This window comes from Schistocerca cancellata, chromosome 5 (assembly GCF_023864275.1).
Source record: "Schistocerca cancellata isolate TAMUIC-IGC-003103 chromosome 5, iqSchCanc2.1, whole genome shotgun sequence".
Lineage (NCBI taxonomy): Eukaryota > Metazoa > Arthropoda > Insecta > Orthoptera > Acrididae > Schistocerca > Schistocerca cancellata.
In genome coordinates this window covers 442,108,969-442,133,669 of record NC_064630.1, presented here as the reverse complement: position 1 = coordinate 442,133,669, position 24,701 = coordinate 442,108,969, and the positions used below count along the sequence as shown (strand labels likewise).

The following is a 24,701-nucleotide window of genomic DNA, read 5'->3' as shown; positions in this document are numbered from 1 at the left end:
CAGTACACAGATAAGTTAAGTGAAAGAATAGGTCATTAGCCATTACTCTTATATCGTACAAGAATATCTGTACTCAGAAATTTAAAATCTGCTCAACTCCAATGCTGGCTTTAAGAGGTTTGGACTTTGCCAGATTATTGACATCAGATAGTGGCCTGTTTAAAGTTGCATAAATTCTTATTCATTAAAGAAATACAGGAAGATATATCTTCTGTGCATCTCGTACACTGCTTAAGTGATACTTCATCTACTGGAGTAAATTCAGCCTTAAGAAAAAAGATGTGTTCACAATTCTTATAAGATCTATTGCTGGGAGTAAAAGTAATTTTTCCATTGTACTTGACACTGTGATTTACTGATTAAAAAGAAACTAAATAAAAAAGAAAAAACAGTACTAGTTTACTAATATTTTAAGATATAAGGGAACATAAAAGAACTGATGCATTATTGTAATGTAGTAAAATAAAGTATTTTCAATATTTTGGTTTCTCAAAAATCATTATGTTGCCATTCTGGAAAATAAGTAACAAATAATAATAATAATAGTACTGCCAGTTACAACATAAAACTTTTCATTCCACAAGCCAATCAACCAATAGTTCATTCTGCATTCTTTATAAATTCAGCTGATTCAAACTTTAAATCAAACTTTTAATTCAACATTATACTACATGCACATCTTATTCAAGATGAAGTTTGTTACTCCCAAATTCACTGTATGTAATGTTAATGCTGAATACAAATTTTGCTTTTTTAATTTATGTCTATACGTAGATGTATAGCCTACTACATGGATTTACTGATGCCCTTAAACTATCAGGGAACAGAGATGTCTTCTCTTTTGGCAAATTATGGATGATAATTAATCACCCATTTTTCTGTGACAGACATGTTTGCTTATCTGAAGACTTTACACTAAAATGAATTTTGAATAAAAATATGGTTTTCTAATCTATTGCAAACATTGGGAAAAAATCAAATGAGAAACTTAGACAAAGGTGAGCAGTTATCACAAAGTTTCATATCTGCATATTTATTGAATGGAATGAGATAACAGTGAATGAATACAGTTATGCTTCAAGTCCCAAAAATAATGTCAGTTGAGGGACTTAAGCAAGTGCAGTGAAGTGACAAAGCTCATGTTATGGTACACAGAACATAACAATATACAATTATACAGTGTACTCAGTGAAGTTTTACAGTGGAAAAATTATGCATGAGCCACTCACATAAACACATCCGTTACTCCTGAAACATTGCAGCTCATCTGGCTGAAACTAGATTACAAAATGAATTTAGGCTAGCTTTATTACCTATCCAGTTGCTTTAGAGTATTACAAAAGTGCAAATGTTAAATAGTTGTGAAAAACACATCTGCCTCAACTTAAAAAACTGATAGAAAACACAGAAACACAAAGACAGCGAAATGAAAGTATTTAATTCTTAGATTTCATGTCCCTTCTTACTGTAACTGATCTGATGCAATATGTCTCAAGATGAGATACATGCAGTTTCTGTCAGGAGTACTTCTATGATTTAATATTAGTCTACAATTAAATGATCAGAAATATTTATACATATATATTAATTCTGTTTAAATTATCATCAAGCTACCTCATTTCATTCAATATATACACAAACATATAAGATCCACGTAACATAAAATTAATATGTAAACATTATCAGCTTTTCAGACACTTCAACTTTGCAGTTGGTGCAAGAATGAACCTTCCTAACAGATTAAAAATGTGAAGAAGACTCAAATTGAAATATAGATTTTTAGCATTTTTGGCAAGATTTAGGTAGCATACATCTAGTGACTTTTTCTTCACATCTATTGTTCTCCATATGCTGGTCTGTAATTAGTAGGAGAACATTTTGAGAAATTTAGTATAGTATTGGATACATGAGGTAATGGCTCATTTCGCACTGTGCTTTTTGCAAAAGTAGAATCTACATTCAAGATACAATTTAGTATGTCAGAAAGGTTTACCAGCTTCTTCAAGGCTCAAATACAGAAACTATACCTAGAAACAATTCCCTATAAAGCTGTGAGGGCAGGTCATGGGTTGTGCTTTGATAACTCAGTTGGTACAACAGTTTCCTGCAAAACGCAAAGTTCCCAGGTTCGAGTTCCATTCCGGCACACAGTTTTAATCTGCCAGGAAGTTTCAATATCTGTTTTAAATGTTCTTACATTAGTCATGACAAAATCAAATTACAGGGTGACCTGTCATAGCAGAACACTGCATGTAAGTCTGATACAATGAATATTTACCAAAGTTATTAATCAACAAACATAATAACTTGAAAAATGGGATCCATGAGAATTCCTTTCTTCGTGTTAATCTTGAGCTAATAGGTTCTTAGAAGCTTTTCCTAGGCACACAGAGTATCTCAAACCACCATGTTCTCATTAGCAGTGAAGAAAGAACATGATATTGTTACAGAAATAATTTCAAAGACAAAGAGATTCAAAAGTAGGGAGTAAAACATTAGAAGAGAAACTATTACTGAAGGGAATAATTAGTAGCTGCAAAACAAGATAGTCCGAATGTGGTTGACCACATTGGAGGAAAGGAGTAAGGTGGTGGATTTCATGTCGCAAACTGCTCTGACTGAAGAGGTGCACTGTGTCATTGAAAAAATGGACTGGAGGATGTAGATTAGTGGCTGAAACATGCTGGGTTGGCTGTAGGAGAAGAGAGATGCACTGCAACAGGCAGGAGTGTGTGCAGTAGGGGACACATTTCTGTGGTGGCCATTGCCACATTGACTAGGTAGTCCTTTGTCAGTGCCCATACAGTTTTTCAGAGCAAGAGATGATAGCAACAATCAAGAAAACAACACGATGAAAAACCACATTTCCACTAATCACACAAATTTAAATGAGACACAAACTCTTTCATTTTGAAGGAATCATTTGTAATTGAATAAAATATATACTGATTTCTCTTAATAGCACTTCAAAAAGTGATGAATTGTAAATGTTAACTACTACATTTGCATAATTCAATGCTCCATGAGTAGTAACATTTTTCCCTCCTCATATGCCCCCCAAATAATTTTATCACAATACTTCTCCGAAGTCCTTAATTTCTTGATGAAGAACAGAGAGGTCCGTATGATGTAATGTTTTGGGAGTAAATGTTACACAGAATGTGATATGCTGCAGATTGGGATATCCTGCAGAGGATTTTCAAACCTGTTACAGAACTACATTAGTTTTAAATCCAAGACTCATTGACTTCAACTGTTTCTAATTTCCACTATATTGCTGAGTAAGTAGTACCATTTTTGAGCCTGTTTGGTCAGTATATGTTTAAGAGATGTTATCAAATAAGCATGTAGTGTATTATTGAAAAGTGGTACAATGTGATGCTCAATGTAGTACAATGACTACCACCTGTTGGTAAGGCAAATATATTAGTTAGGTTCACATATAAAAGTAAGCGCTTGAAACTACAGTTTAAAACTTTTCTATACTTAGTCAGTGTTTGTGTATCTTGTTAAATATGATTTCCTGTATTTCACTGTAATTTCTACTAACTGTGTTAATAGGCCTGTGTGGTGTTCATCAGGAAAAGGGTTTGTTCATGCCTACTTTAAATAGTATTTCAGGTGCAGCAGCAGACTTAAATTCCTGATGCGAAATTTGTAAGTTTTAGCATTATTATGGAACATACTATAGTGGAAAAGCTCTCTAACCTATTTGTGGGCAGTCCAATCAATTATGACACTTGTAATATGAAAATGTAAGGTTTTCTAGGCGCTGATAATGACAACTTTGCTTAACAGGAATACAATGGATGGTACTGACATCCAGATTATGAAAACTGCTGCGAGTTATGTCTAGTGTACAACAGTGGAATTGCTTTGTGTGATTACCTTGGAGAAAAGACTGTCTGTGTAGTGAGTATCTTCAAACTTAAGAATTGTGCAAATACTTTATTTAACAAGTTTCCTTCTAATGCTTAGTCACTACTGAATCAATTGTTGTAAAGAAAACTTTAAAAGCAAGTAGTTCTACTTCTATAAAACCACTAGGAAATATACAAGGTCAATAAATTATGCAACAACTGAAAGGATTTCTACCATGAATAATCAAAGAAAGAAAGAAAAAAATGAAAGGTAGATTGTGCAGTACTTTTGATTATTATATTGATATTTGTTGATGATGCATAGATGAATTAATGTGCTCCTCTGCACAATATACTTAAATGACTGATCTAGTCATAACCTTCAAGTGACCCAAGTAATGATCTTGTAAGTGCTCAATACCTAGCTCAGCCAGAAATGTTTAAGTCCTGCAGTAAACCTATGTAAGACTGCCTGTCACAGCATCACTAGAACACTAGTTACAATGATTTCCACAAAATGGATTGTCAACTTTTTTTCCAGTGAGCTTTTTGAATCTCCATGTACTGCTTATGATAATGAATATAGTGATCCGCAAAGTATGTGCACGAAGGGTATCAGGAAAATATATTAATATCACCTTGCTAAACTAGCCTGGTAATAAGTTGAAATGAAACAGAACGTTACACAAGCATCAGATGAGCGGAATTGTAAACTATGCTGTCATGTCCATCACCATCGCATCATCTTTTAAATCCACAAAAACAAATAGCAGCATAAAAGTTACCAAAATTTAGGCAGTGCATAGTTATAAAACTAACAGTCACCCTGCAATGTGTAAAAAGAAAACAGAACCATAAACAGAAAAGATGAAGTACAGTGTTTGTGACCTACCTGTTCTAGAAGGCGAAGCTTACGACGATGACTCTGCTCGCCCAGTCGATCAACAAATTCACGCAGTTCTTCAATCTCTTCTTTCACTTGCTGGACAGTATCCAGCTCATGCTTGATGGCCACCATATCACGCTTCACCTCACTCACTTCACTCTGGCACGACTCGACTGATTTTGTGAGCTCTTGTAGCTGGGTCCGGATCTCGCACAGTGCTACAGACGTTTCAAATTGTCGGTCTCCTCTCGCCTGCAGCTCATCCAGCTTGTTGCTCAGGTTTGTGCTCATCACGCTCACCTGCTTCTGCAGACTGTCACCCCCCCAATTTCCTGTTACAATAATTCTGTCTACTTGTGTCAGTAGATAATTAAAATTAAATTTTGAGAAGGAGAATGACATACTTAATTTTTATTTTTTGAATTGCTGATAATGCCCAATCATTCATGCAGTCCCTCATACATAATAAAGATGCTGTGTATTAAATTCAAATGAAATATAAATCAGTCTAATTAATGACAGCTAGACCAGCAATTTCAGGTGAATGCTGCAGTTTTTATAGGCTTACAGAAAGCACATTCCAATAATGTATAACAGAATGTTATGCAATATTTTGCACCGAATGAATGAACCTTCAAAAATCAGATAATACTTTATAACTGAATGAAATGTGGATGCAGAAAGATATTCTAGGCATAATATCTTTCAAATAGAAGACTGTTTGTTCTAAGAAACTGTTGATAAGTAAGTTAAAAGTAATTCTCTTGTTTAAGAGATTTCTAGCAAGCAAACGGAATCGTTCATTCCCAGAATTCAAATACACTGCATACAAAATAATTTGGAAGGGGATGCTCCACATTTTTCTTCTAGGAAGGGTACATATATGTTAGTAAATACTAAGTGCAAAATATCTTAATTGTGTACTGTTTACTGAGTAATAGTACCTAATTTTTTTATTCTTGTTGTTGCATGCAGCAGTTTAATGAGACTACATTTATTGTAATGATGGAACAAACTGCTTGAAGATAGCAGGAACTGCCAACGATGTGGTTGAATAGTATGTTACAAATAACTAGTGCATTCAACTTCACTATTATTTTCACATCAGTCTTTCTGGAGTTGTTGATGCACCTTCCAAAATACTGACCACTTGTAAAACAGTATTCAAACTAAATGACAAAATGGATTAATGAAAGCAACCACAACAAAGACATTTCTAATACAAATACAAAATAAACTACATGTAAATAGAGGAAATTGAGCAGAAAATTTTGTATGATGTGTATGCAAGAATTAAATTCCATTACACAAGGTGGTTAAACACATCCACAATACACCACTTTCAAAATAAATAAAGCACATTTTTACTGGTTTTCACCTTTTATCTTCACTCATTAATATGTGGCCCTCTTCTAACCATTGCTCCTGGAAAATCAACTTCTTGTATCTCAAAAATGGTTCCACTGCATGTATTTGCTAATGATTCAAAGTATTTCAACCGATGTTCCAGCGCATGAATAACAAACATGGTAGCCACATATTTAGTATAATGACTGAACAAAATAATTTGTAAATAAATGGAGAAAACACTTTGTACAATGTGTGATAGCATAAACTAATGCTGGAGTATGAAAATATTATCTTTGATAATTGCACGATATGCAGCATACAAAGCCCACCATATCCTACTTAATATTCTCAGTACATATTCCTAATTCCTTAAGTGAGGCATCATTAACAAAGAAGGAAATTTACTGATCCCCACTGAGATTTAATATTATCTCAATAGCCAAAATATGAATCCTGTTGGGGTACACAATCTAAATTATTGTGTGTATTTGCATTACTTAAAGTTGTGTAGAAAGCAAAACAGGAAGAGAAAAGCACCATCTGAACTGAATGACAATACAACTTGCAATTGTTCAAAAAATGAAACAAAGGAAATTTTTGTAATGCAAAAGGTTTTGACTACACAGATGAGGTGAAACAGAGCTCCTAGTCTACACGAGCAACGAGATTTTGTTTCACACTGATGGAACTGTGCATCTAATGGCATGTTGGTCTTGTGAGGCCTCTTAACAGCAACTCCTTTTTACATATTTCTCACCATGACCTATTTACAATACTCCAGTACAATTAAATAAAATTCACACTTAGTTCTACACAGCCTTTTTGAAAACACACTATCAAAATTTAAAACAGGTAGCACTGTTTTTTTAGCTTATGAATCCTAGAATTTTATCAGATTTCCAATCTTCCTGATGTATATTTCCCTGGAGATACATGAAATGAGCTGTGCTCTTGTTGCTGTGAGCAGTTTTACTTGACTTTCTGCTAAGGACTATTACAGATCTGATTTAGTCGGAGAGGAGGAACTTGCCTGAACATGCGAGAAACATAAGGCTTCTAGAGAAAAAATGTTTATTCCAAAGAAAAACCAATTTTAAAAATTTCATTCCAACAACATTTTGCCTATAATCGATAACTTATTTTTGTTCGGAGAGACTACTGAAATTTACAAATATTCTACACACTCAGTAACGAGGAATAACGGTAAAAAAATAAACACTGTGTAAGTGGTGTTGCTATGTCAGGTCCCTGCTGCTTTTCATTAATGAAATATAAACAAAACTGAAGTTAGTAGTCTACCTATGCCATATTCAGCCTACATCTCAATGCTGATCACATATGCCAGAAAAATGTAAGGAACTAAAACTGAAATGTGTAAGCCTATGCTCCCAAAAATATTGTCTTCTGTAGAAGTACAGACGCAGTTACAAGGGAAATGGAAATAAATACACTAGTAAACGTGACAAAGATTTTCATATTAACTGTAACCATATTTCTGTAGGCCCCGCAAACAGTTCCTTATTAACTGTAGCAAAATTTCTTTATCATTTTACACTTGCTATGTCAGAGAAATTTCATGAGCTGATGTGTGTTTCGCACCATGTGCTGTTGAAGCAGCCATATACTATTAAACTGTTTTGGAAGCAGTTACAAATCAATGGTACATAGAACAGGTGTTACAAATTACAACTAATAAAAAAGTGATCTACAAATGATTTTCAGTGCATTACTCTCACATATGAAAGAGGGAAAACTTGTATGACTACTCAACAAAGTTCAATTAATTCATTTATCAGCAAATAATCTTCGGTTAAAGTGAACTATATGAATTAGAAATAATATGACAACTGAAAACATATCAATGTCCTGCTCTTTGTTTTTAATAACCGTAATTAAATGCTACATCTTGTATGCTATGTGACGTATGCTTTTTATAATGTTAGTAAGGGAATTAGGTGACAAATTTGGCATTTTGGTTTTTGGTCATGTTAACAATTATATCTTGTATTAATTTTGATTACATTAAATAGTCATTCTCCTTCCGTTCATTCAGCGAATTTTTTAATCTTCTGAAACAATTTACTAAGTTTTAAGACATGCAATAGCAATTTCAAGTAACTTATGTGACATCAGTAACACAGGCATCTTAATTCAGTTAAAAATAATAACTCACAAATGTTGAAATAGTCTTAACACAATTACAGCATGCTGAAACTTTTGTTGTAAAGTAAAGAACACACAATTACATTAATAACTTATGAACTCCACCAAGAAACCCCATAGATCTTAACACATCTAATGAATGCACCTTCATAAACAAGTGAGTGCACCATGCAACTTAGTCCCCTCCCCATATGAGTGCATTATTAGTGACCCTCTGATTTCCACTTTTCTGGTAGTGTAAATGATATTAAGATATATGACTTACAAAATGGTTTTGTAATCACTTGCTCCAGCAGTATTTTTTGTGGGGCAAAAGTTTCAGGAAATCATAAGGTTCAGGACTATATACAAAGAAGGATTTTTCATTTGCTTAAAATAATTTACTTTAAAACATTACTGGAAAGTTTACTTTTATGGCTGATTCTCATTCTCAAAAACAGATTTCCAATGTTTAGATTTTTTTAACAGATTTTGGGAATTAAATTATTTTCTTTATCTTTACCGAAAAAGATCTCCAACAATGAAAGCAAAATCAAAAGTTTTTGCTTATTAAGTGGTAGCAGACAGGTTTAAAAATAGAAAATTTTCTTGAAGTATGCCTAAAGTATCTATCCTCCTCTTCTGAAGTACTTATCCACTTTATGGCAAAAATGTGTAACAATGATCAACTACATGAATTGCTTCATGAAAACAGTCAGTCTTGCCTCAACTTTCACTTCTCACAATTGCTCCACCTACTTGGCCCAAGAGTAGATTACCAGTACCTACAAAAAAATTCAGCCTGATGTAAAACTGATTATCCCTCTCAAAAACTCACCTCCTGTTATTGCCTTTGTTTAATATTAGGAATCAAAATTAGAGGGTGAAAGGAGGGAGAAGTGGAGTGTGTGGAAGACATCACAGAACGCTACACTGTGAAAGACACAAGAAATTGCAACTGTATTTACAACTAACAATATTGTGATAGTTGAATGAAATACAATTTCTTTTTATGTAATGATTCTGTGCACACAAATACACAAAGTAGATAATGGTCATGTCTGATATTTCATGAAACAGTTTTTTTTTTTTTTTTCAGCGAAATGATAAAATATCTTGGTGCAAAGAGAGTCAATTTTAACAATGCAGTTTGGGCTAACACACAATGAACTGAGAGGAAAAGAGAGACTGCAGAATATCACGTCTATCAATTTCTTATAACTGCAGTTACAAAATATTAAAGTTATTTCTTAGTTCACAGAGAATGTAATGAGCAATAAACAATGGAAATAGGAAATAGAAACTTAGTTAATTATTTACATAATTATTTCTATTTAGTTTCAGGGAGTGGGGAAGGGGAGAAATTTTAGTAGGTAGGTTGCACTGCAGTATGCTTGGTGGTAAATATCCTACTTGTCTCTGCTACTATCCAGATGAAGGGGCAGTAAAATGGAAGACCTATTAGTTTTTAACTAAGGACATTTTGTCTGAGTAGAGTTAATTGCAGCTACGTGTCAAGGACTATCAATGTATTAAACATATGCAAGGTGACAGCATCCAAGCTGAAGACAGCATGCAAAACGTGAACGGTGAAAAAATTCACTTCACAGTAATCACTGAACAATGAAGAGTTCTTTCTGAAGTAGCTACAGAGCTAATGGAATATGTAACATAAAAGCTCCAACACAATCTTGAACCCTCTTTCACTGTAAACTTAGTCAAACTGAAGCTGCACACAAACATCTGTGGTTGATAGAAATTGTGCTGAGGCTGCTTAACATAACCCTATCGATAAGCAATATAACCTTATAGATAATCTTCACTTTGTTTCCAAACCAATTTTCTGTACAGCATGCACACCAAAAGCTTATGAAGTGCCCTGTCAACTTCCACTAAACGGTGAAGTAGTTTGGCGATGGTGTGGGCTGCTGTTTCATAACATTCTATTAGTCTTAATATTACTTTAAGAACAAATTATGACTAAATAATACATGGTCGTGTGTGTGTGTGTGTGTGTGTGTGTGTGTGTGTGTGTGTGTGTGTGTGTGTGTGTGTGTGCGCGCGCGCGCAATGATCACCGAGTTCTAATGTTAGCGGGGTTGATCGCTCATCAAAATATGCTGTGTTTTATTTCAATCACTACAAAGCTTTCAAAGTAAAGCTGAAGACTTCTGGAAGGAATTACTCTAATCCTATCATCATTCTTCCACCCTCTTCCCCTGCACCCCCTCATAAACACATAAAAGAGGGAGGGAGGGAGGGAGGTGAGTGTGTTTGGGTGGATGCAGAAAGAAACACACTATCCAAACTAACCTCAATACTACCTTACTTGAAAATATCAGAGGTCAATGTACTCTGGATATGCACATGTAAACTACCCAAAAATACAGTTAAACTTCCTGAGAGACTAAAACTGCATGCACTTGCCCACAAAAGGCAAAGGTCTCGACTTCGAGTCTCTGTCTGGCACGCAGTTTTAGTCGGCCAGAAAGTTTCCTATCAGCACACACTCTGCTGCAGAATGCAAATTTCATTCTGGAAATAAAGTATTTGCAAAAGTATGTAATAAAGCTAACTTTCTACAAATCAGTGGCAAGTTTTAAAAACTGACAGAGGTGGACAGTATTAAGAGACTTAATATAGACATACACACATACTGACCAAACAGTTCTTGTAAGGACTGAAACAGAGTCAGTGCCTCCTAAGTAAACAAGTTTGGAAGCCAGCCTTATAAGCAGATTACCCTGATGATGATTCATTAGAAATACAGAAACAGTTAAGGCTGGAGACAATACAACAGGTACAGCAAAGTAGAGTGGAAAGTGCCATGGATAGTTCACTTCATACTTTAATGAGCAAAATACAAGCAAGATAATGGGTGGGACAACCAGCTGGTGCCAGAATAGGTTACTTAGATATAAAATAATTACAAAATGGAAAGAAGCAAAAAGCAGAACTTGTGGAAGAAATGATATATAAAAAAAAAAAGAAAATGATATTTTTGCTATGTAATCGACAACTGAATGTAATTTGAAGAAATTAAAAAATGTTGGCATATGAGGTGCAAAAGGCAAACTTTAGTTAAATGTCAAAAAATCACAAATAAATGTACGCTTTATACTGAAAGTCTGAACAGTTAGCAAGTCCTGTCCTGCAACTACGAACAGGATGAGGTGGAGATGGATGAGAAATATGGAATGTGTGTTATTCATCTCATAACACGTGTAACTTCAGAATATACATCTTACGTACAGGAGACATGTCAGGGTTACAATTTATTTATTTAAAATTTGTCACGCTTACAGTGTTACTTATTGAAGACTTTATACAAGGTTATTTCTAACACTATTTCAGAATTTGCATCCTCTTTGACTAACATAAGTTTTTATTTCATTTTAAGGATCCAGCCAAGGTATCACTTCATCCTTTAGTAGGAGGAGGAAGGGTATAAAGTGGTTTATGAGGCAGAAACTGACAGTCCAATAATGCATTAGAGTTTAATTTGTCACTTAGAGGTTTGAATAGTCAGAATGAATCAATGAGATACTGTTGAAGTTAATGCAATCAGCAGGAGCTTCAGAAACCAGAAGGTTATTTCATATGGTGGCTAGATGTACAAAAGAGGAGTTACTACCAGGTTTCTCAAAAAGCATCAGTGACAAAAAGGCACAAAGAATAATATGCACCAATGCTGAGGTTCATAATGTCTTGCTGAACGTAATACACTATCAGAAACATTGTTACCTGTGAAGAGAGTTTCTTTAATAAAAGAATGAGCTTTGCTGGTTTCAAAACCTGACAATGAATTATGTGACAGGAGCACAGTATTACAGGGATGCAAAACTTGATAACAATAAAACTGGAAGAGAGGAAACTGGAAACACTGGAACTTCTGTCTTGGAACCACATGCATATGATGGATGGATGGATGGATGGATGGATGGCTGCATGATAGGTTTTTGGACGCGCAGCATCATGGTCTCCAGTAACTAACTCTCAGGTCAGCTGAACAACCTGCCTACTATTTCTTTTGCTAATCTGAACAGTATTAAAGTATTTGAACTGTGATGTAACCAAGGATGTTTGAGAGTTGAGCGCATAGATAAAGTATGAACTGAAGATATTTCAGAAAGAATGAGTGAGAAACATACTCTATGTGAAATGAAATATTGTAGGGCAGACAAAGACACTAAAACATTGAATAGATAATGGAGGATGCTGGATGAAGCCCATATGCAGAGATGAAAATACATCATTGTACAAGCTAAAGAGGATAGGATCAAACTATTAAAAGACTGATGCTGTAAAAAGAAAAGGTATAATGCAGTACATGTCTAACAACGATAACCTTTTCTGAAATGATGATGCTGGGCATAATCACTGTTGATTATGCCCAGACATGGTTTGGGGAACAGGATTATTAGCTTCAACAGTCTACTGGGCCATCAGAGTCTCAACTAACATGCAGCCAGTCAGTCATAAATTACATTTGTATGTCAAGATAAAATTAGTTCAGTATTGTGCTGTTCTTTTTCCTTTAGGAGTTTTATTATTTTTGTAATCAACTGTATCAAATGACTCATTAACAATGAACTAGTTAAAATTCTGGGGATCTGCCATTTCTCTCTACATCATCATCATTCACTGTTTCACTTGCCAAGATGGAAATTAACATATTTTATATTGACTTCCAATAATGCAACTAAAAACAAATAAACTGGCAATGTTTTGCTATAAGGTCGACCTAGAGCAGAGAACTTTCATCAGCTCATCCACTGCCTACCCCTCCTGCCTCTCAGTTAAGTTTGTTTTTAATTAAGTTATTATATAGGAATGAGTATGGTTCTTAATATGTTTAGAGCACTTCAAAAGTGAAAGCAACTTTGTTCCAAAATAATAATTCAATAGGAAAAAATCTCTCATCAATGTACAACAATGTGTACCAAACACTTGTTAAATGAGTTGTTTTATATGTGGTTTGGCAGACTTTCGTCACTGGTTTTCACATCTTTCTTTTGTTATTGTATATTTTACAGTGTATGAAATAGTGCAAAAATTAAAGGTGCTAAGAGTTATTATTTAGATAAAACCAAGAGCCTTTTAAAAATACATTATCCTACAATAAATTCTAACATCAAAACATTCACATGACAGGACAAAACACACAAAACTTAAGTAAGTTAAACAAAAATTTTTTATTCAACAGACATGCAATAAAAAATAAGAAGCTGCAAAACTCTCCACCAAATCATATGAATATTTAGGCCCTAAGAATTCACAAGCATATTTTTGTTTCGAAACAATAAAAAAGTGGCTGCACAAAATGACAGGAATTTACATGCACAAAATAGATTTGCATTTTTAGTTCTCTTAAGTAACTTGTTCCCTTTCTTTTGGTTCAACTAAGTGGTGTCTATCACTGATTCATTAGTTACCAATCAGTTCTAATGTTCCATCATTCTTCGGTTTCACATCGCTGCACCTCTCAGTGGGACTGGGAATCGGTCTGTGTTATCACAACTGCAGCTACTGACAAATTTCTGGTGTTTTATAGCTTTAGTTGTGTTCAACAGCAGCAAATAAAAATATTTTCTAGAATGTTTCAGACATTAGTGAGTAATAGAGTAGTAAATTTTATTTTTTATTAATGTCAGTCTGGAAATGCATTGCCATTTCAAATCACAAGGTCTGTTAAGGAAATGAATACATGTGAAGTTGAAATTTACCATGCATAATATCAGAGCCATTAGTTACATTTTTTTTCTTTATTGTATTAGATTATGCATCATAAAATGAGCAGGAAATATGACTGGCTATTTTCACTGGACTGAACAATTACATTGTAGTTAAGAAATGAAGTGGTGGAGCTCTTAAAATTACTTTGTTCACTATGCACCATATTGGAATATAGCTCTACAATCCTCCCTCACTCATAGTAAGTGCTTAATTAATACAAATATATTTTTATTTATTTTTTTGGTATGTAATTTTGAATGAACATCTTACATCTGCAATTGCATTAACAATAAAAGCTGATGATTTTATTCAAATAAACGTTTAGTATAATTTTTATTCCAAGTCATTCCTTTAACATCAAATTATTTGTTGTTTACTGCATTGCTACAGCTAAATAATAATGATGTGCTTCCTGTTCCATATATCTGTGTAACAGTTTTATGCTTTGAAACATCTAACGAGTGTGGCAAGTTTTTTTGTCATGAGGAGTATTAAGCAACTCAAATGATTACTACATGGGTTTTAAAAGGCAAAGACTTACAGTAATTTAGGAGCATTTAATATTTAATATTTCAGAGAGGTGAAGAGATGGAAAATAAATATTTCAGTACCCTTGAATTGGCTTTTCCAGTATATCCCGAGCTTAGTGTCATCCACAGTTCAATACAGAAGGCCATATCCATATTGTAACAGGAGTAGAAATTGCTACTGCAAAATGTGTGTTCAACTATCTAGGGGCAGCATTAATGACAGGAAATATGCACAAGAAATTTACTAAATGAGATTTTCGTTTTGTAAGACAGAATGAAATATCAGCCCATTGTTTTATTTTCCTCTTAATGTATATTTTCTTTTCTTTTTTCTAATGCAATGGGCTGATGAGAATTATAATGAATAGCAGATGGTCTAAGTATCAAAATGGAATCAGTGAGAGCTGTATAATTTTGAATAGCTGCCGTTACTGGTTTTAAGATTGATGCAAACTGATGCTGTATCAATACAAACATCACATTACTTTTAGGATTACAGGCCAGGGTAATCAGCCAGTACGTCTGATTAATTTACTTACTCACAAAACTTTCCAATAAATTGGTACCATAATCTATGGATATTACAAAGAGCACAAAAAAGTATTTTAAATGAACCACATTCACAGCATCTGTTCTCAGTACATTACTTCACTGGCCTACCATGGTATACTGTTTGGTGAAAAGTTTTCAGTAATGAATGAAGGTTAAATTAAGAAAAAATAATAAATAAAAAGAGATGAGGTTGATATTTACCCGTACTCCCGGCTGCCTCCACTATAAAGGAAAAGAACAGAAAGAGGAATAAAAATGGAAGAAAGGGTACTGCTTATAGTCTCGATAAGTAGTTTTAATGCATGTCAGTTTTTTTACTGTGAATAATACATTCTGATACCTTTTAATACTATTATGTCTCTAAAGGAAGTTACCGGGAGACTGCATGGCTGAAACAAGCAGTCAGGTACATATGTTACAGCAAATGTAATTGGGAACAGCCTTGTGAAATGAGACATTTGTAACAATGTGTGTTAAATAACATTCATTCCATCCAGCAATTTTTGTTGCCGTGATAGCTGTTTCAGTAGACAACAGAATCAATAACAAAACTTGAGCCTTGGTTTGGCACCAGGACAAGCATAGGCAAAATTTATGCTTCCTCAACATCTTAGATTAAAACAGATTCTTTTCTTTGTGCACTAAAGGGTCCTTGTTGTCAATAATACTAAAAGATATTAACACAGATAACAGAAGATTTTAATTTTTGTATAATCAAATTACTTTGTGGCTAACAAATGATGGAATAGAACTGACATGTTAAAAGTGATGGTTAAAGTATTAATTTGTCATTATAACTAATGCAGTATACACCACTTCTACAAGCATCATCTGTTAAAAGTGGTGTTACAATATATTATATCTATGAATATTTCAGAGGAACAATTAACTACAATTAATTCCAAGCAAATAAATTCATGACAGTAATGGTCAGTTTTAACTAAACCACTCCCATGCAAACACGATTATGTAGGTCAACTGCAGCAACATTAAGTATGGATTATAAATTGCAGGCAACAGCTAGATAACAGTTCTGATATGCATTTTACCTAACAGAAATATTGCTATTGATACATGAATGAATTGCAAGAAATGAAAATACCACAACTCGTGAAGTAAGATGTTCATATGTTTGATAGTATTGAACATTCAAGATTTTTCAACAAAAATTGCATAGGGAATGAAATGATAGGGTCCATGCAATGCACAAAAATATAAATTTTGGTATAAATTCTCACATGTAGTCATTTCACAAAGCTGGAAAGGATAATATGAAATGTCAAGGTACTTGTGAATTCGTTTACAATAACTCATAAATCTCTACAATATTTAGTTTAAGTTATGATGATTAAGAAGCAACAAAATTTCAAACAGTTTGTTGCATTTGTTAAGGCAAAACGCACTTAACAAAGATGAAAGGTGACTGATTCCTATGGCAGACAGTTGCCCATATATGGTTTGAGTTACTGATTTCATACTAGGACACCCAAATTTTCCATCTATTCTGTGCATGATCCTTAAACAAGATCAATAAAGTGAAAGTTAAACTGACTGTATTTATGGAACAGTGAAGCCAAAAGTTTATTGAGTTTTAAATATCAAACAACATTTTAGTTGGAAGTAAAAAGCTGCAGTGTAGAAACTGTACACTAAATGCTAGCTGACTGAAAAACAGCACAAGAAAAATTATTATTGTAACTAACTATATGGGTAATAAGTTTTATTCAGAATTCTCATTACAAATTTCTATAAAAATGTGCACAATCACAAACATATGAAGGCAATAGTGTATATTACTGTCTGGATGCCAAAGATCATTTTCATTTTATGATAACTCATATTTCAAAAGACCAGTTCTTACACGTTTTGGCCGGTACGTTCACCTACATTCCCGAAAGAACTGGTAATTTTTCAATTATGCATCTCAGTTTATTCCTCTAGTAATTTGGAAACAAGTACTGTAAATTTATAAAACATAAAATGTAAAACATATGAGTTAGAAAAGTACCCCATGAGCATTTTATATTAGGTTTTACATCACAACTTGAAAAATTTAGATCTGAATAAAACATAGCTGTACACTATCAAAACATTGTGGATTTTTTTATGAAACCAAATAAAAATTAGTAACAGTCACATTCACCAGATAAAGGGTTAACAAATTGTTTGACAGCAGCAGCAAAAGTTGCCAACAATTAAGCTTTTGGAACCAAATATTATTTCTTTTAAAATGTGAGGGAAAACTGCAAAATGGAAATACCAACTACACTTGAAAAAGTATAAAGAATAGGTTATGAAGTTACTTAGATCTCAAATACTGTAACTGGTGAGTTATAATGGTGACTCTAGCAAATTATATTCAAATATATGAACCATTGCAAAATAATAAAACTGTATGGAACAAAATGTTTAATGAATGCAGGTGATAGAGACTAAGGATGTAGATTCACAAAAATGATGGCTGTGAAAACAAAAAATCTATTAATGGAATACAGTAGGCACAGTTACTGGGAAAATAAGAGGGAAAACAGAAGGAGAAAAAAAAAAGATGAAAGAAGCCATGAGTAAAGGCATGCACAATTATGAATTCATGGTACCAAGAAAGGAAATGAGATTATAAATGCCAATATGAGTAAATGGAAGAAAATTTAATGAACTGTGTTGTGGTATTCTCGCATGTAGCGCACAGTTAGTACCACTGCAGACTTCTGAAGCACTGATACAAAGATTAAAGAATAAAATTGTTTTAGCAATGAATTAAGCATGCTAATTTTGTGTGTCTGCTGTAGATGATCTTTATTCTTCTCAACAGATATATGTGATTTTGTCAAAATTTGTTTATCTTGCTACTTCCTCTTCTCTTTTCCTTTTTATTATCTTCTCCTTCAATTGATTTCTTTGTGCCCCTGTTACGAATGTGTGTGTGTGTGTGTGTGTGTGTGTGTGTGTGTGTGTGTGTGTGTGTGTGTGTGTGTGTGTGTGTGTGTGTGTTATATATATATCCCCCCCTCTCCTCCCCCACTCCCAAGTCTTGTTATTGATTCCCACTGCAGTTTTCTTCTTCTTTCAAAGCTTTCATTTTCTTGTATTTTACAAAGCAAATCCTTACTTACAGTTGGCTGTTATTAATTTGTACGTGATAGAAGTGTTGTTACTAGTTTTGTAAGGAATAATTTTGACAATTAAGAAAAGCATATGGTTATAATTAACCATTATTTAAATGATGCTATTTTAAAACATATTTTAACATTGTAAACTCTAAGGAAAACTGATAGAGAGAGAGAGAGAGAGAGAGAGAGAGAGAGAGAGAGAGAGAGAGAGAGAGAGAGAGAGAGAGAATTGTGGGGAAGGGGGGGGGGATAACTTCTGAAAGAACTACAAGGTGTACAACTTTGCTTCTGCCGTTTGCCGGTAAGTAGCGGTCGAAAGAAACAGATCACAGATGTCAGGCAGTTAGCTTGTACCTAGGTCAGCATAACCTCATTCAAGCATTAGTCGATGTGTGTCTGCATCATAAAGTTGTTCTTGATTGAAAATGTCAGTATATGAGCCAAATTCTTGTCATTTGTGGGAGGTGTTACTGTTTTGTTTCAATATGAAGAAAACAGTGGCTGAGTCTCATCGAATGCTCTGAAGTACATACGGTAAGGATGCTATTAGTGAAAGAACATGTTGTAAGTGGTTTCAATGCATGAAGAATGGTGATTTTAACGTCATAGACTGATAAAGTGGTGGAAGAGGGAATGTTTTCAAAGATGCAGAACTCAAGAAGACTTGGCACGATTAGTGGGAATGACACAGCAAGCCATTTCAAAACGTCTGAAGGCTATGGGCATGATTCAGAAAGAAGGAACTTTAGGTCCCATGTCAGCTGAAACCAACAGACATTGAACAGCGTTTGTGTGTTTGTGTTTACAATAACCCTAAACGCACAAAATCATGGAAATATCGTGGCCATGCTTCCACATCGACAGCCAAACCGAACATTCACGGCTCCAAGATCATGCTCTACATTTGGTGGGACCAGCTCGGCATCATACACTATGAGGTGTTAAAACCAAGTGAAACAATCACAGGTACTCATTATCGAATGCAATTAATGTATTTGAGCAGAGCATTATAAGACAAATGTCCACAATACAGCAAGAGCCATGGTAAAGTGATTATGCAGCATGACAATGCTCGACCCCATGTTGCAAAAGGGGTCTAAAGGTACTTGGAAACATTAAAATAGGAAGTGCTACCCCACCCACCATATTCTCCAGATATTGCTCCCTTTGACTATCACTTGTTTAGATCAATGGTGCATGGCCTGACTGATCAACCCTTCCAATCTCATGAAGTCACAAATTGGATCGATTCATGGATCGCTTCAAAAGATGAAGAATTTTTTCGATGCAGGATTCGTACACTGCCCAAAAGATAGGAGAAAGTAGTGGCCAAAGATGGAAAATACTTTGAATGATACATGTGTAACCAATTTGTTTCATTAAACCCCAAATGTTGGGGGAAAAAATGGTGGAAGCGAAGTTGTACACCTTGTACTTGAAAATTTATGTTAATTATGAAAGCTATTGTTCAGTAAGATAAAATGTACAATAGCATGCATAGCCCTGCAAGATGACTGAAGGAAAAACTAGACATGTCGTGTCCCAGGTGTCAAAAGGGGAAACCACAAGAGGCACTGGTTTACCCAATGGACAATGACCCCTTGAAGAAATGAAAGAACACTTTATGGCATTATGTGGATGACTGTGCTCTCTAATAAACACAATAGCGTAACCTTATTGCCTTTGGAAGTCTTACATAACAATATTATACATCAGTCATTAAGACAGTGGAGATAGCATTAAATGAACAAAACCATATTTTGTAATAGTGATTCATTGAAACAGAATGCAAAGATATTTCATGAGATCTATGTCATTCCCATCCAGCAGCAACACTTCAGAATGCTATCAGTTTGAATACTCTTTACTGTCATCAAAATGTACATACACCTCCACTATCATTTATTTTTCATTCTTGTGTTTTGCATAGCTCTACTGTGTGTGTCTCTCATTTTGTGTTTCTAAGTCAGGCAACTGCATATGTCTCTGCTGTCTTTGGCACCTCTTTGGGAGCTTGAAGAGCTACTTTAGGGTTTTAATCATCTGGTAAATATCTATCATCAATTCTGAAAACCTAACACAAAAATTGATCATAGGCTATGAATACAGTTTAGTTCCAAGCACAGAGCCAGAATTCAAGGCCATTTGATCATGGACAAAATGAAGAGAGAGCTGGGAATCTGACACTAACAATTTTCTGCAGAAGGTTTCTGTAAGATGCTGACAGCCAGTTTCTGAATTAATACAATACTTAAGAAAAAACTCTAGTTTCATTATTCTTCTCATCAGCAGACAAGATTTTTACCATAATCAAACTGTATAACATGGGGAAGAAACCAGAATAGTTTCAAAAATGAAAGTACTATGAGCTGCCATCTGTACATCAAAAACTAAAATTGCAATAACCAGCAGCATGAATTACCAGTTTTGTCTGAGCTTTAAATGATTTCAAGCAATAAAATCCATGTACATCAGTTTGTTAAGAAACATCTGTAATTTCGGAATAGGTTCCATCACACTACATCAAGTACGTGGAAAATTAAGGAAGTAGTTGGGTACAGTGGTTCCACGTCACAATCACATTTTTCAGCTCAGAAGTAAGTTTGTAAATCTACAGACAGAGAACCATCATTGCATATTGAACAACTCTTTTTTTTCTGTTCACACTATCATGTTTGCTTTGATTGCAGAACAGCTTGGCAGAGGATAGTAGTATATCATTCAGCATTTACTGGAGTAGAGCAGGAAATTAATTGCATTGTAACTACAATGATACACTGATAAGCCAAAACATTGTGACCATAGCCCACCACGAGGTTGGATACCACACAGTGATGTTGCGGATACACAGTGCACTATGGGAAGTATGTAAGCACAGCAGACACAAATGGGGGATCACCCTAGCGAAGATATGGGCTACAAATGGGGAAATTCATTGAGATAAACAACTTTGTAAAAAGGGCAGACTATTATTACGCAAAGCCTGTGAACGAGTATCTTGAAAATGGTGAAGCTGGTCAAATGTTCAGGTGCTACTGTCTTGAGTCTCTATGGCAAGGGGTAGGAGGACAGTGAAAATATTACTGGGTGCTAAATGGTTAGATGTCCACAACTGTTTACAGAATGCAGGGTTTGGAGGCTTGTCCATTCTGTAAAGTAGGATGGATGGTGATGTGTGTCATCGCTGTTTAAATAGCACAATGCTGGTGCACGCATTAAGGTTTCGGAGCACACTGTTCATCATATGTTGCTGAATATTGAGCTCCACGGCAGACAACCTCTGTGTGTTCACATGCTGACCCAATGACATTGTCATTTATGATTGCAGTGGGCACAGAACCATCTGGATTTGACCATTGATCAATGGAAATACATCAGCTATTTGGGTGAATCACGCTTTTGCAACACTAGGTCAGTGATTGTCTCCACAAATGCTGTCATCCAGGTGAGCAGTAGTTCAAAACATGCAGCTCGCCACAGAGACAGGCTGGTAGGAGCAGTATTATTCTACAGGAATTTCATCTTTCAGCAATATAATTGTCTGTTTCTCGAAGCCAGAACTGTTCTACTTGTGCTACTGTGATCTGACCAACATTATGGTGAACTCTTGTTGACATCTCTAGGACCAAATTCACCTGTTGTAAATCCTATGGAACACATCTGGGTCACTATCAGGTGCCATCCTTGTACACATAAATCAGTGGCCCAATATTTATGCAAATTACATGACCTGTGGATAGATATCTAATGCCACGTATCTCCACAAACCCACCAAAAATCTGTCAGATCCATTTTAAGCAGAACCAGTGATTGCTTTTGAGACAAAGACAGAGACAAAAATATCTATCAAGCAGGTGCTCATAATGTTTTGGCTCATCAGTGTCTATAATCAGTATCAACACCAATGTTAAGATAGTTTTGCTCTTCCACTATTTTGATATACCATGGATGAAACATTCTGTGAAATGTTTTGATGAGAAGCTTAGCAGACTGGTCTGGCAGCCAAGCTGGTCACACATGGAAATGAATGATGCAATGTCACTAAGTCGTCGTCATCACATATGTTGTGGCTTGCATTTAAATACATCAGGGGGAAAAGCCTGTTATAAAGGCCATCACCGATAGCATTAGATTGTATCTAATCCAGCATCCACCCAATCCCAGTAACCTCTAACATTCACCATACTTCTTTTTTAGGATAAAAGAAAACGGAAAACATGATGTGAAAGTAGATCTAGTTGATAATAACATGAAATCATCACTGTTAAAAAATACTCCATCAGAACATAATAAGGCTGTTAAACAAAAATGAAGAGCTGCTGCTTCCACTTCAAGATGCAACAAAGGAAACAAATATTTATGTACTCTGTTTAACAGAGCATCATCTAGGAGCTGCAGAAATTGAGCAGATAAAGTTGCAAAATTAGCTCTAGCTGTTGTAGAAACAACTTAGAACAAGGAGGGATAGCAATTTTTATTAACAACACTCTTGGGTCATAGACTCTAGATAAAAATCAGAGCCACATTTAACAACATTTTTAATGCTGTGCAGCTAAACTAGAACTAGAGAAGTAGTCCACTGTAATCAGAACAATCTACAGGGCACCACAAGAAGATTTTCCAAAGTTTCTTGCTCAGCTAGGACACAGCTCTTATAAAAAATTTATAAGTGTAACAGCAACATCACTTTTGTGAAGATTTTAACATTGACTAATTGTGTGTAATGATAGCAGTCATATATAATTAGAAACATTGATGTCTTGCTTTAACTTACACCCAATGATATTTTCAACAAGTGTAGATGACTTCAGCAAAATTGCTAATGACAATATTTTCCTGGAGCCCACATATGATAACTTTCATAAAAATACAGGCTTTAGTAAACGTACTACCAGTCCATGATTGTCAAATGGCAATCCTCAAACTCGAGAACAGGGCAACAGTTAATGAACTCTAGTTAGGCATGTTAAAATTTTGAATATTGAATGTACCCAATGGATATGAAATTTAATTCATTTTTAAATCTACTCTCAAACAATTCGATGCCAGCTTCCCAAAAAGACAAATTAAAATTATTTCAAAAGCAAGTATCAGAAAGACTGGATAACTGTAGGAATCAGCATATCGTGTGACAGAATAAGGAAACCTTACCTACAACAGAGGGATAGCACAAACAAAACAGTAAACATACGCTATAAGGGATATTTAAAATCAATATGCACTATGCTGAACAAACCAACAGATCAAACAATAGAACAAAAAGTGTATGGAAAATATAAAATCAAAACCAATCATGGACAAAAAAATTAGAACAAGCAGGGGCAGCCCAGTTAATGGGAAATGCAACAGATCAGAATAACCTGTACAGGGCAGCCTCAGAATTTAATAAATTTGTTCGCTCTGTATCTGAAAATGTTGGAACACAAAACACACTGCCTTCCTCAGAAGACATAATCATCATCTTAATCAATACACACCGATGATGATGACTGCACTTCACTTCAAATACACAACACCTAATGAAGTTATAAAAATCATCAGTTCCCTAAAAAGCATCAGCTCTTCTGGGTACAATGGACCATCAAACAAGGCACTAAAATTATTTTGGTGACTTTGTAAGCAATGTGGTGTGTTGTTAATTTATTAGTCTATGAAAAAGGGGGCATCTCCTTATAAATTAAAACTTGCTACAGTGATGTCAATACACAAATGTGGTGCGGGACATGTAATGTACAGAGTGAACCGGAACTCCACCAAATAGCTTTCCCCAAGGTAGCTGTAAGGCCAAAAACAAGGAAAAAATGACTAGTAAACAAGGCTCTAAATTGCATACTGTACATTAAGAGTACTTTTTCATCTTCACTACTCTGAGACATCTTACTGAAAGCTCTCTGCTTTCCATATTTTGAGAAGTGGTAGTTTGGACCAAAACAAGAAAAAAGCTTTTAGCAAGCGTATGCTGTGAGCGGCAGACCTTAAGAACTATCTGCAGTTATTCATCTTTGCTACTGTGAAATGTGTCTTCTACTGAAACAAAGCTCTTAGGTCTTAAGGTATGCATTTTAGAGTCCATGTTTACTAGACTTCTTTTTTCTTGTTTTGGTTCATACTACCACCTTAAAAAACTTGTTAGTGGAGTTCTGCTTCACCCTGTGTAACTATTGGCCTTTCTCTCTGGCACTAGTTCTTTCAAACATATTTGAGAGGGTAGAGTACAACGGGCTATATGAACTTAAAAGGTATCCTGTGGGTAGGAATTTTTTAATTTTGTGAGTGCTGTACAGCCAGTTTCCAATTTATTTTTATTATTTGGTCAGTACACATGTTCCTGATGTATGTTTGTATTTTCAGCAGTTTTGAATATTCAGTTTATTGTTGGCCATAGAGAAGGTTATACATGTTTTCAAGATCTCAGTCAATTTTTACTTTCAAAGAAGATAGATCAAAGAATTTGCATTAAATTTTGCTTGAAAAATGGAATAAAGAACAGCACCACATTCAAAATGTTGACTGCAACTTTTGGCAAATGTACTAG

General features: G+C 34.7%; 1 protein-coding gene across 9 annotated transcripts in view; it reads right to left on the bottom strand.

Annotated features, from left to right (window-relative positions):
• The window catches only part of LOC126188976 (glucose transporter type 1), a 1,320,264-nt gene that overhangs the window by 264,953 nt on the left and 1,030,610 nt on the right, over positions 1 to 24,701 (bottom strand). For 7 of the 9 annotated variants that reach the window (XM_049930753.1, XM_049930752.1, XM_049930755.1 and 4 more), the window contains 2 exons: positions 15,258 to 15,278; positions 4,753 to 5,059 (listed from right to left, as the gene is read on the bottom strand). In XM_049930753.1, the coding sequence (XP_049786710.1) occupies positions 4,753 to 5,059; positions 15,258 to 15,278 (328 nt within the window). The remainder of the gene's footprint in view (positions 1 to 4,752; positions 5,060 to 15,257; positions 15,279 to 24,701) is intronic. The other 2 variants (XM_049930756.1, XM_049930759.1) reach the window with 2 other exon arrangements.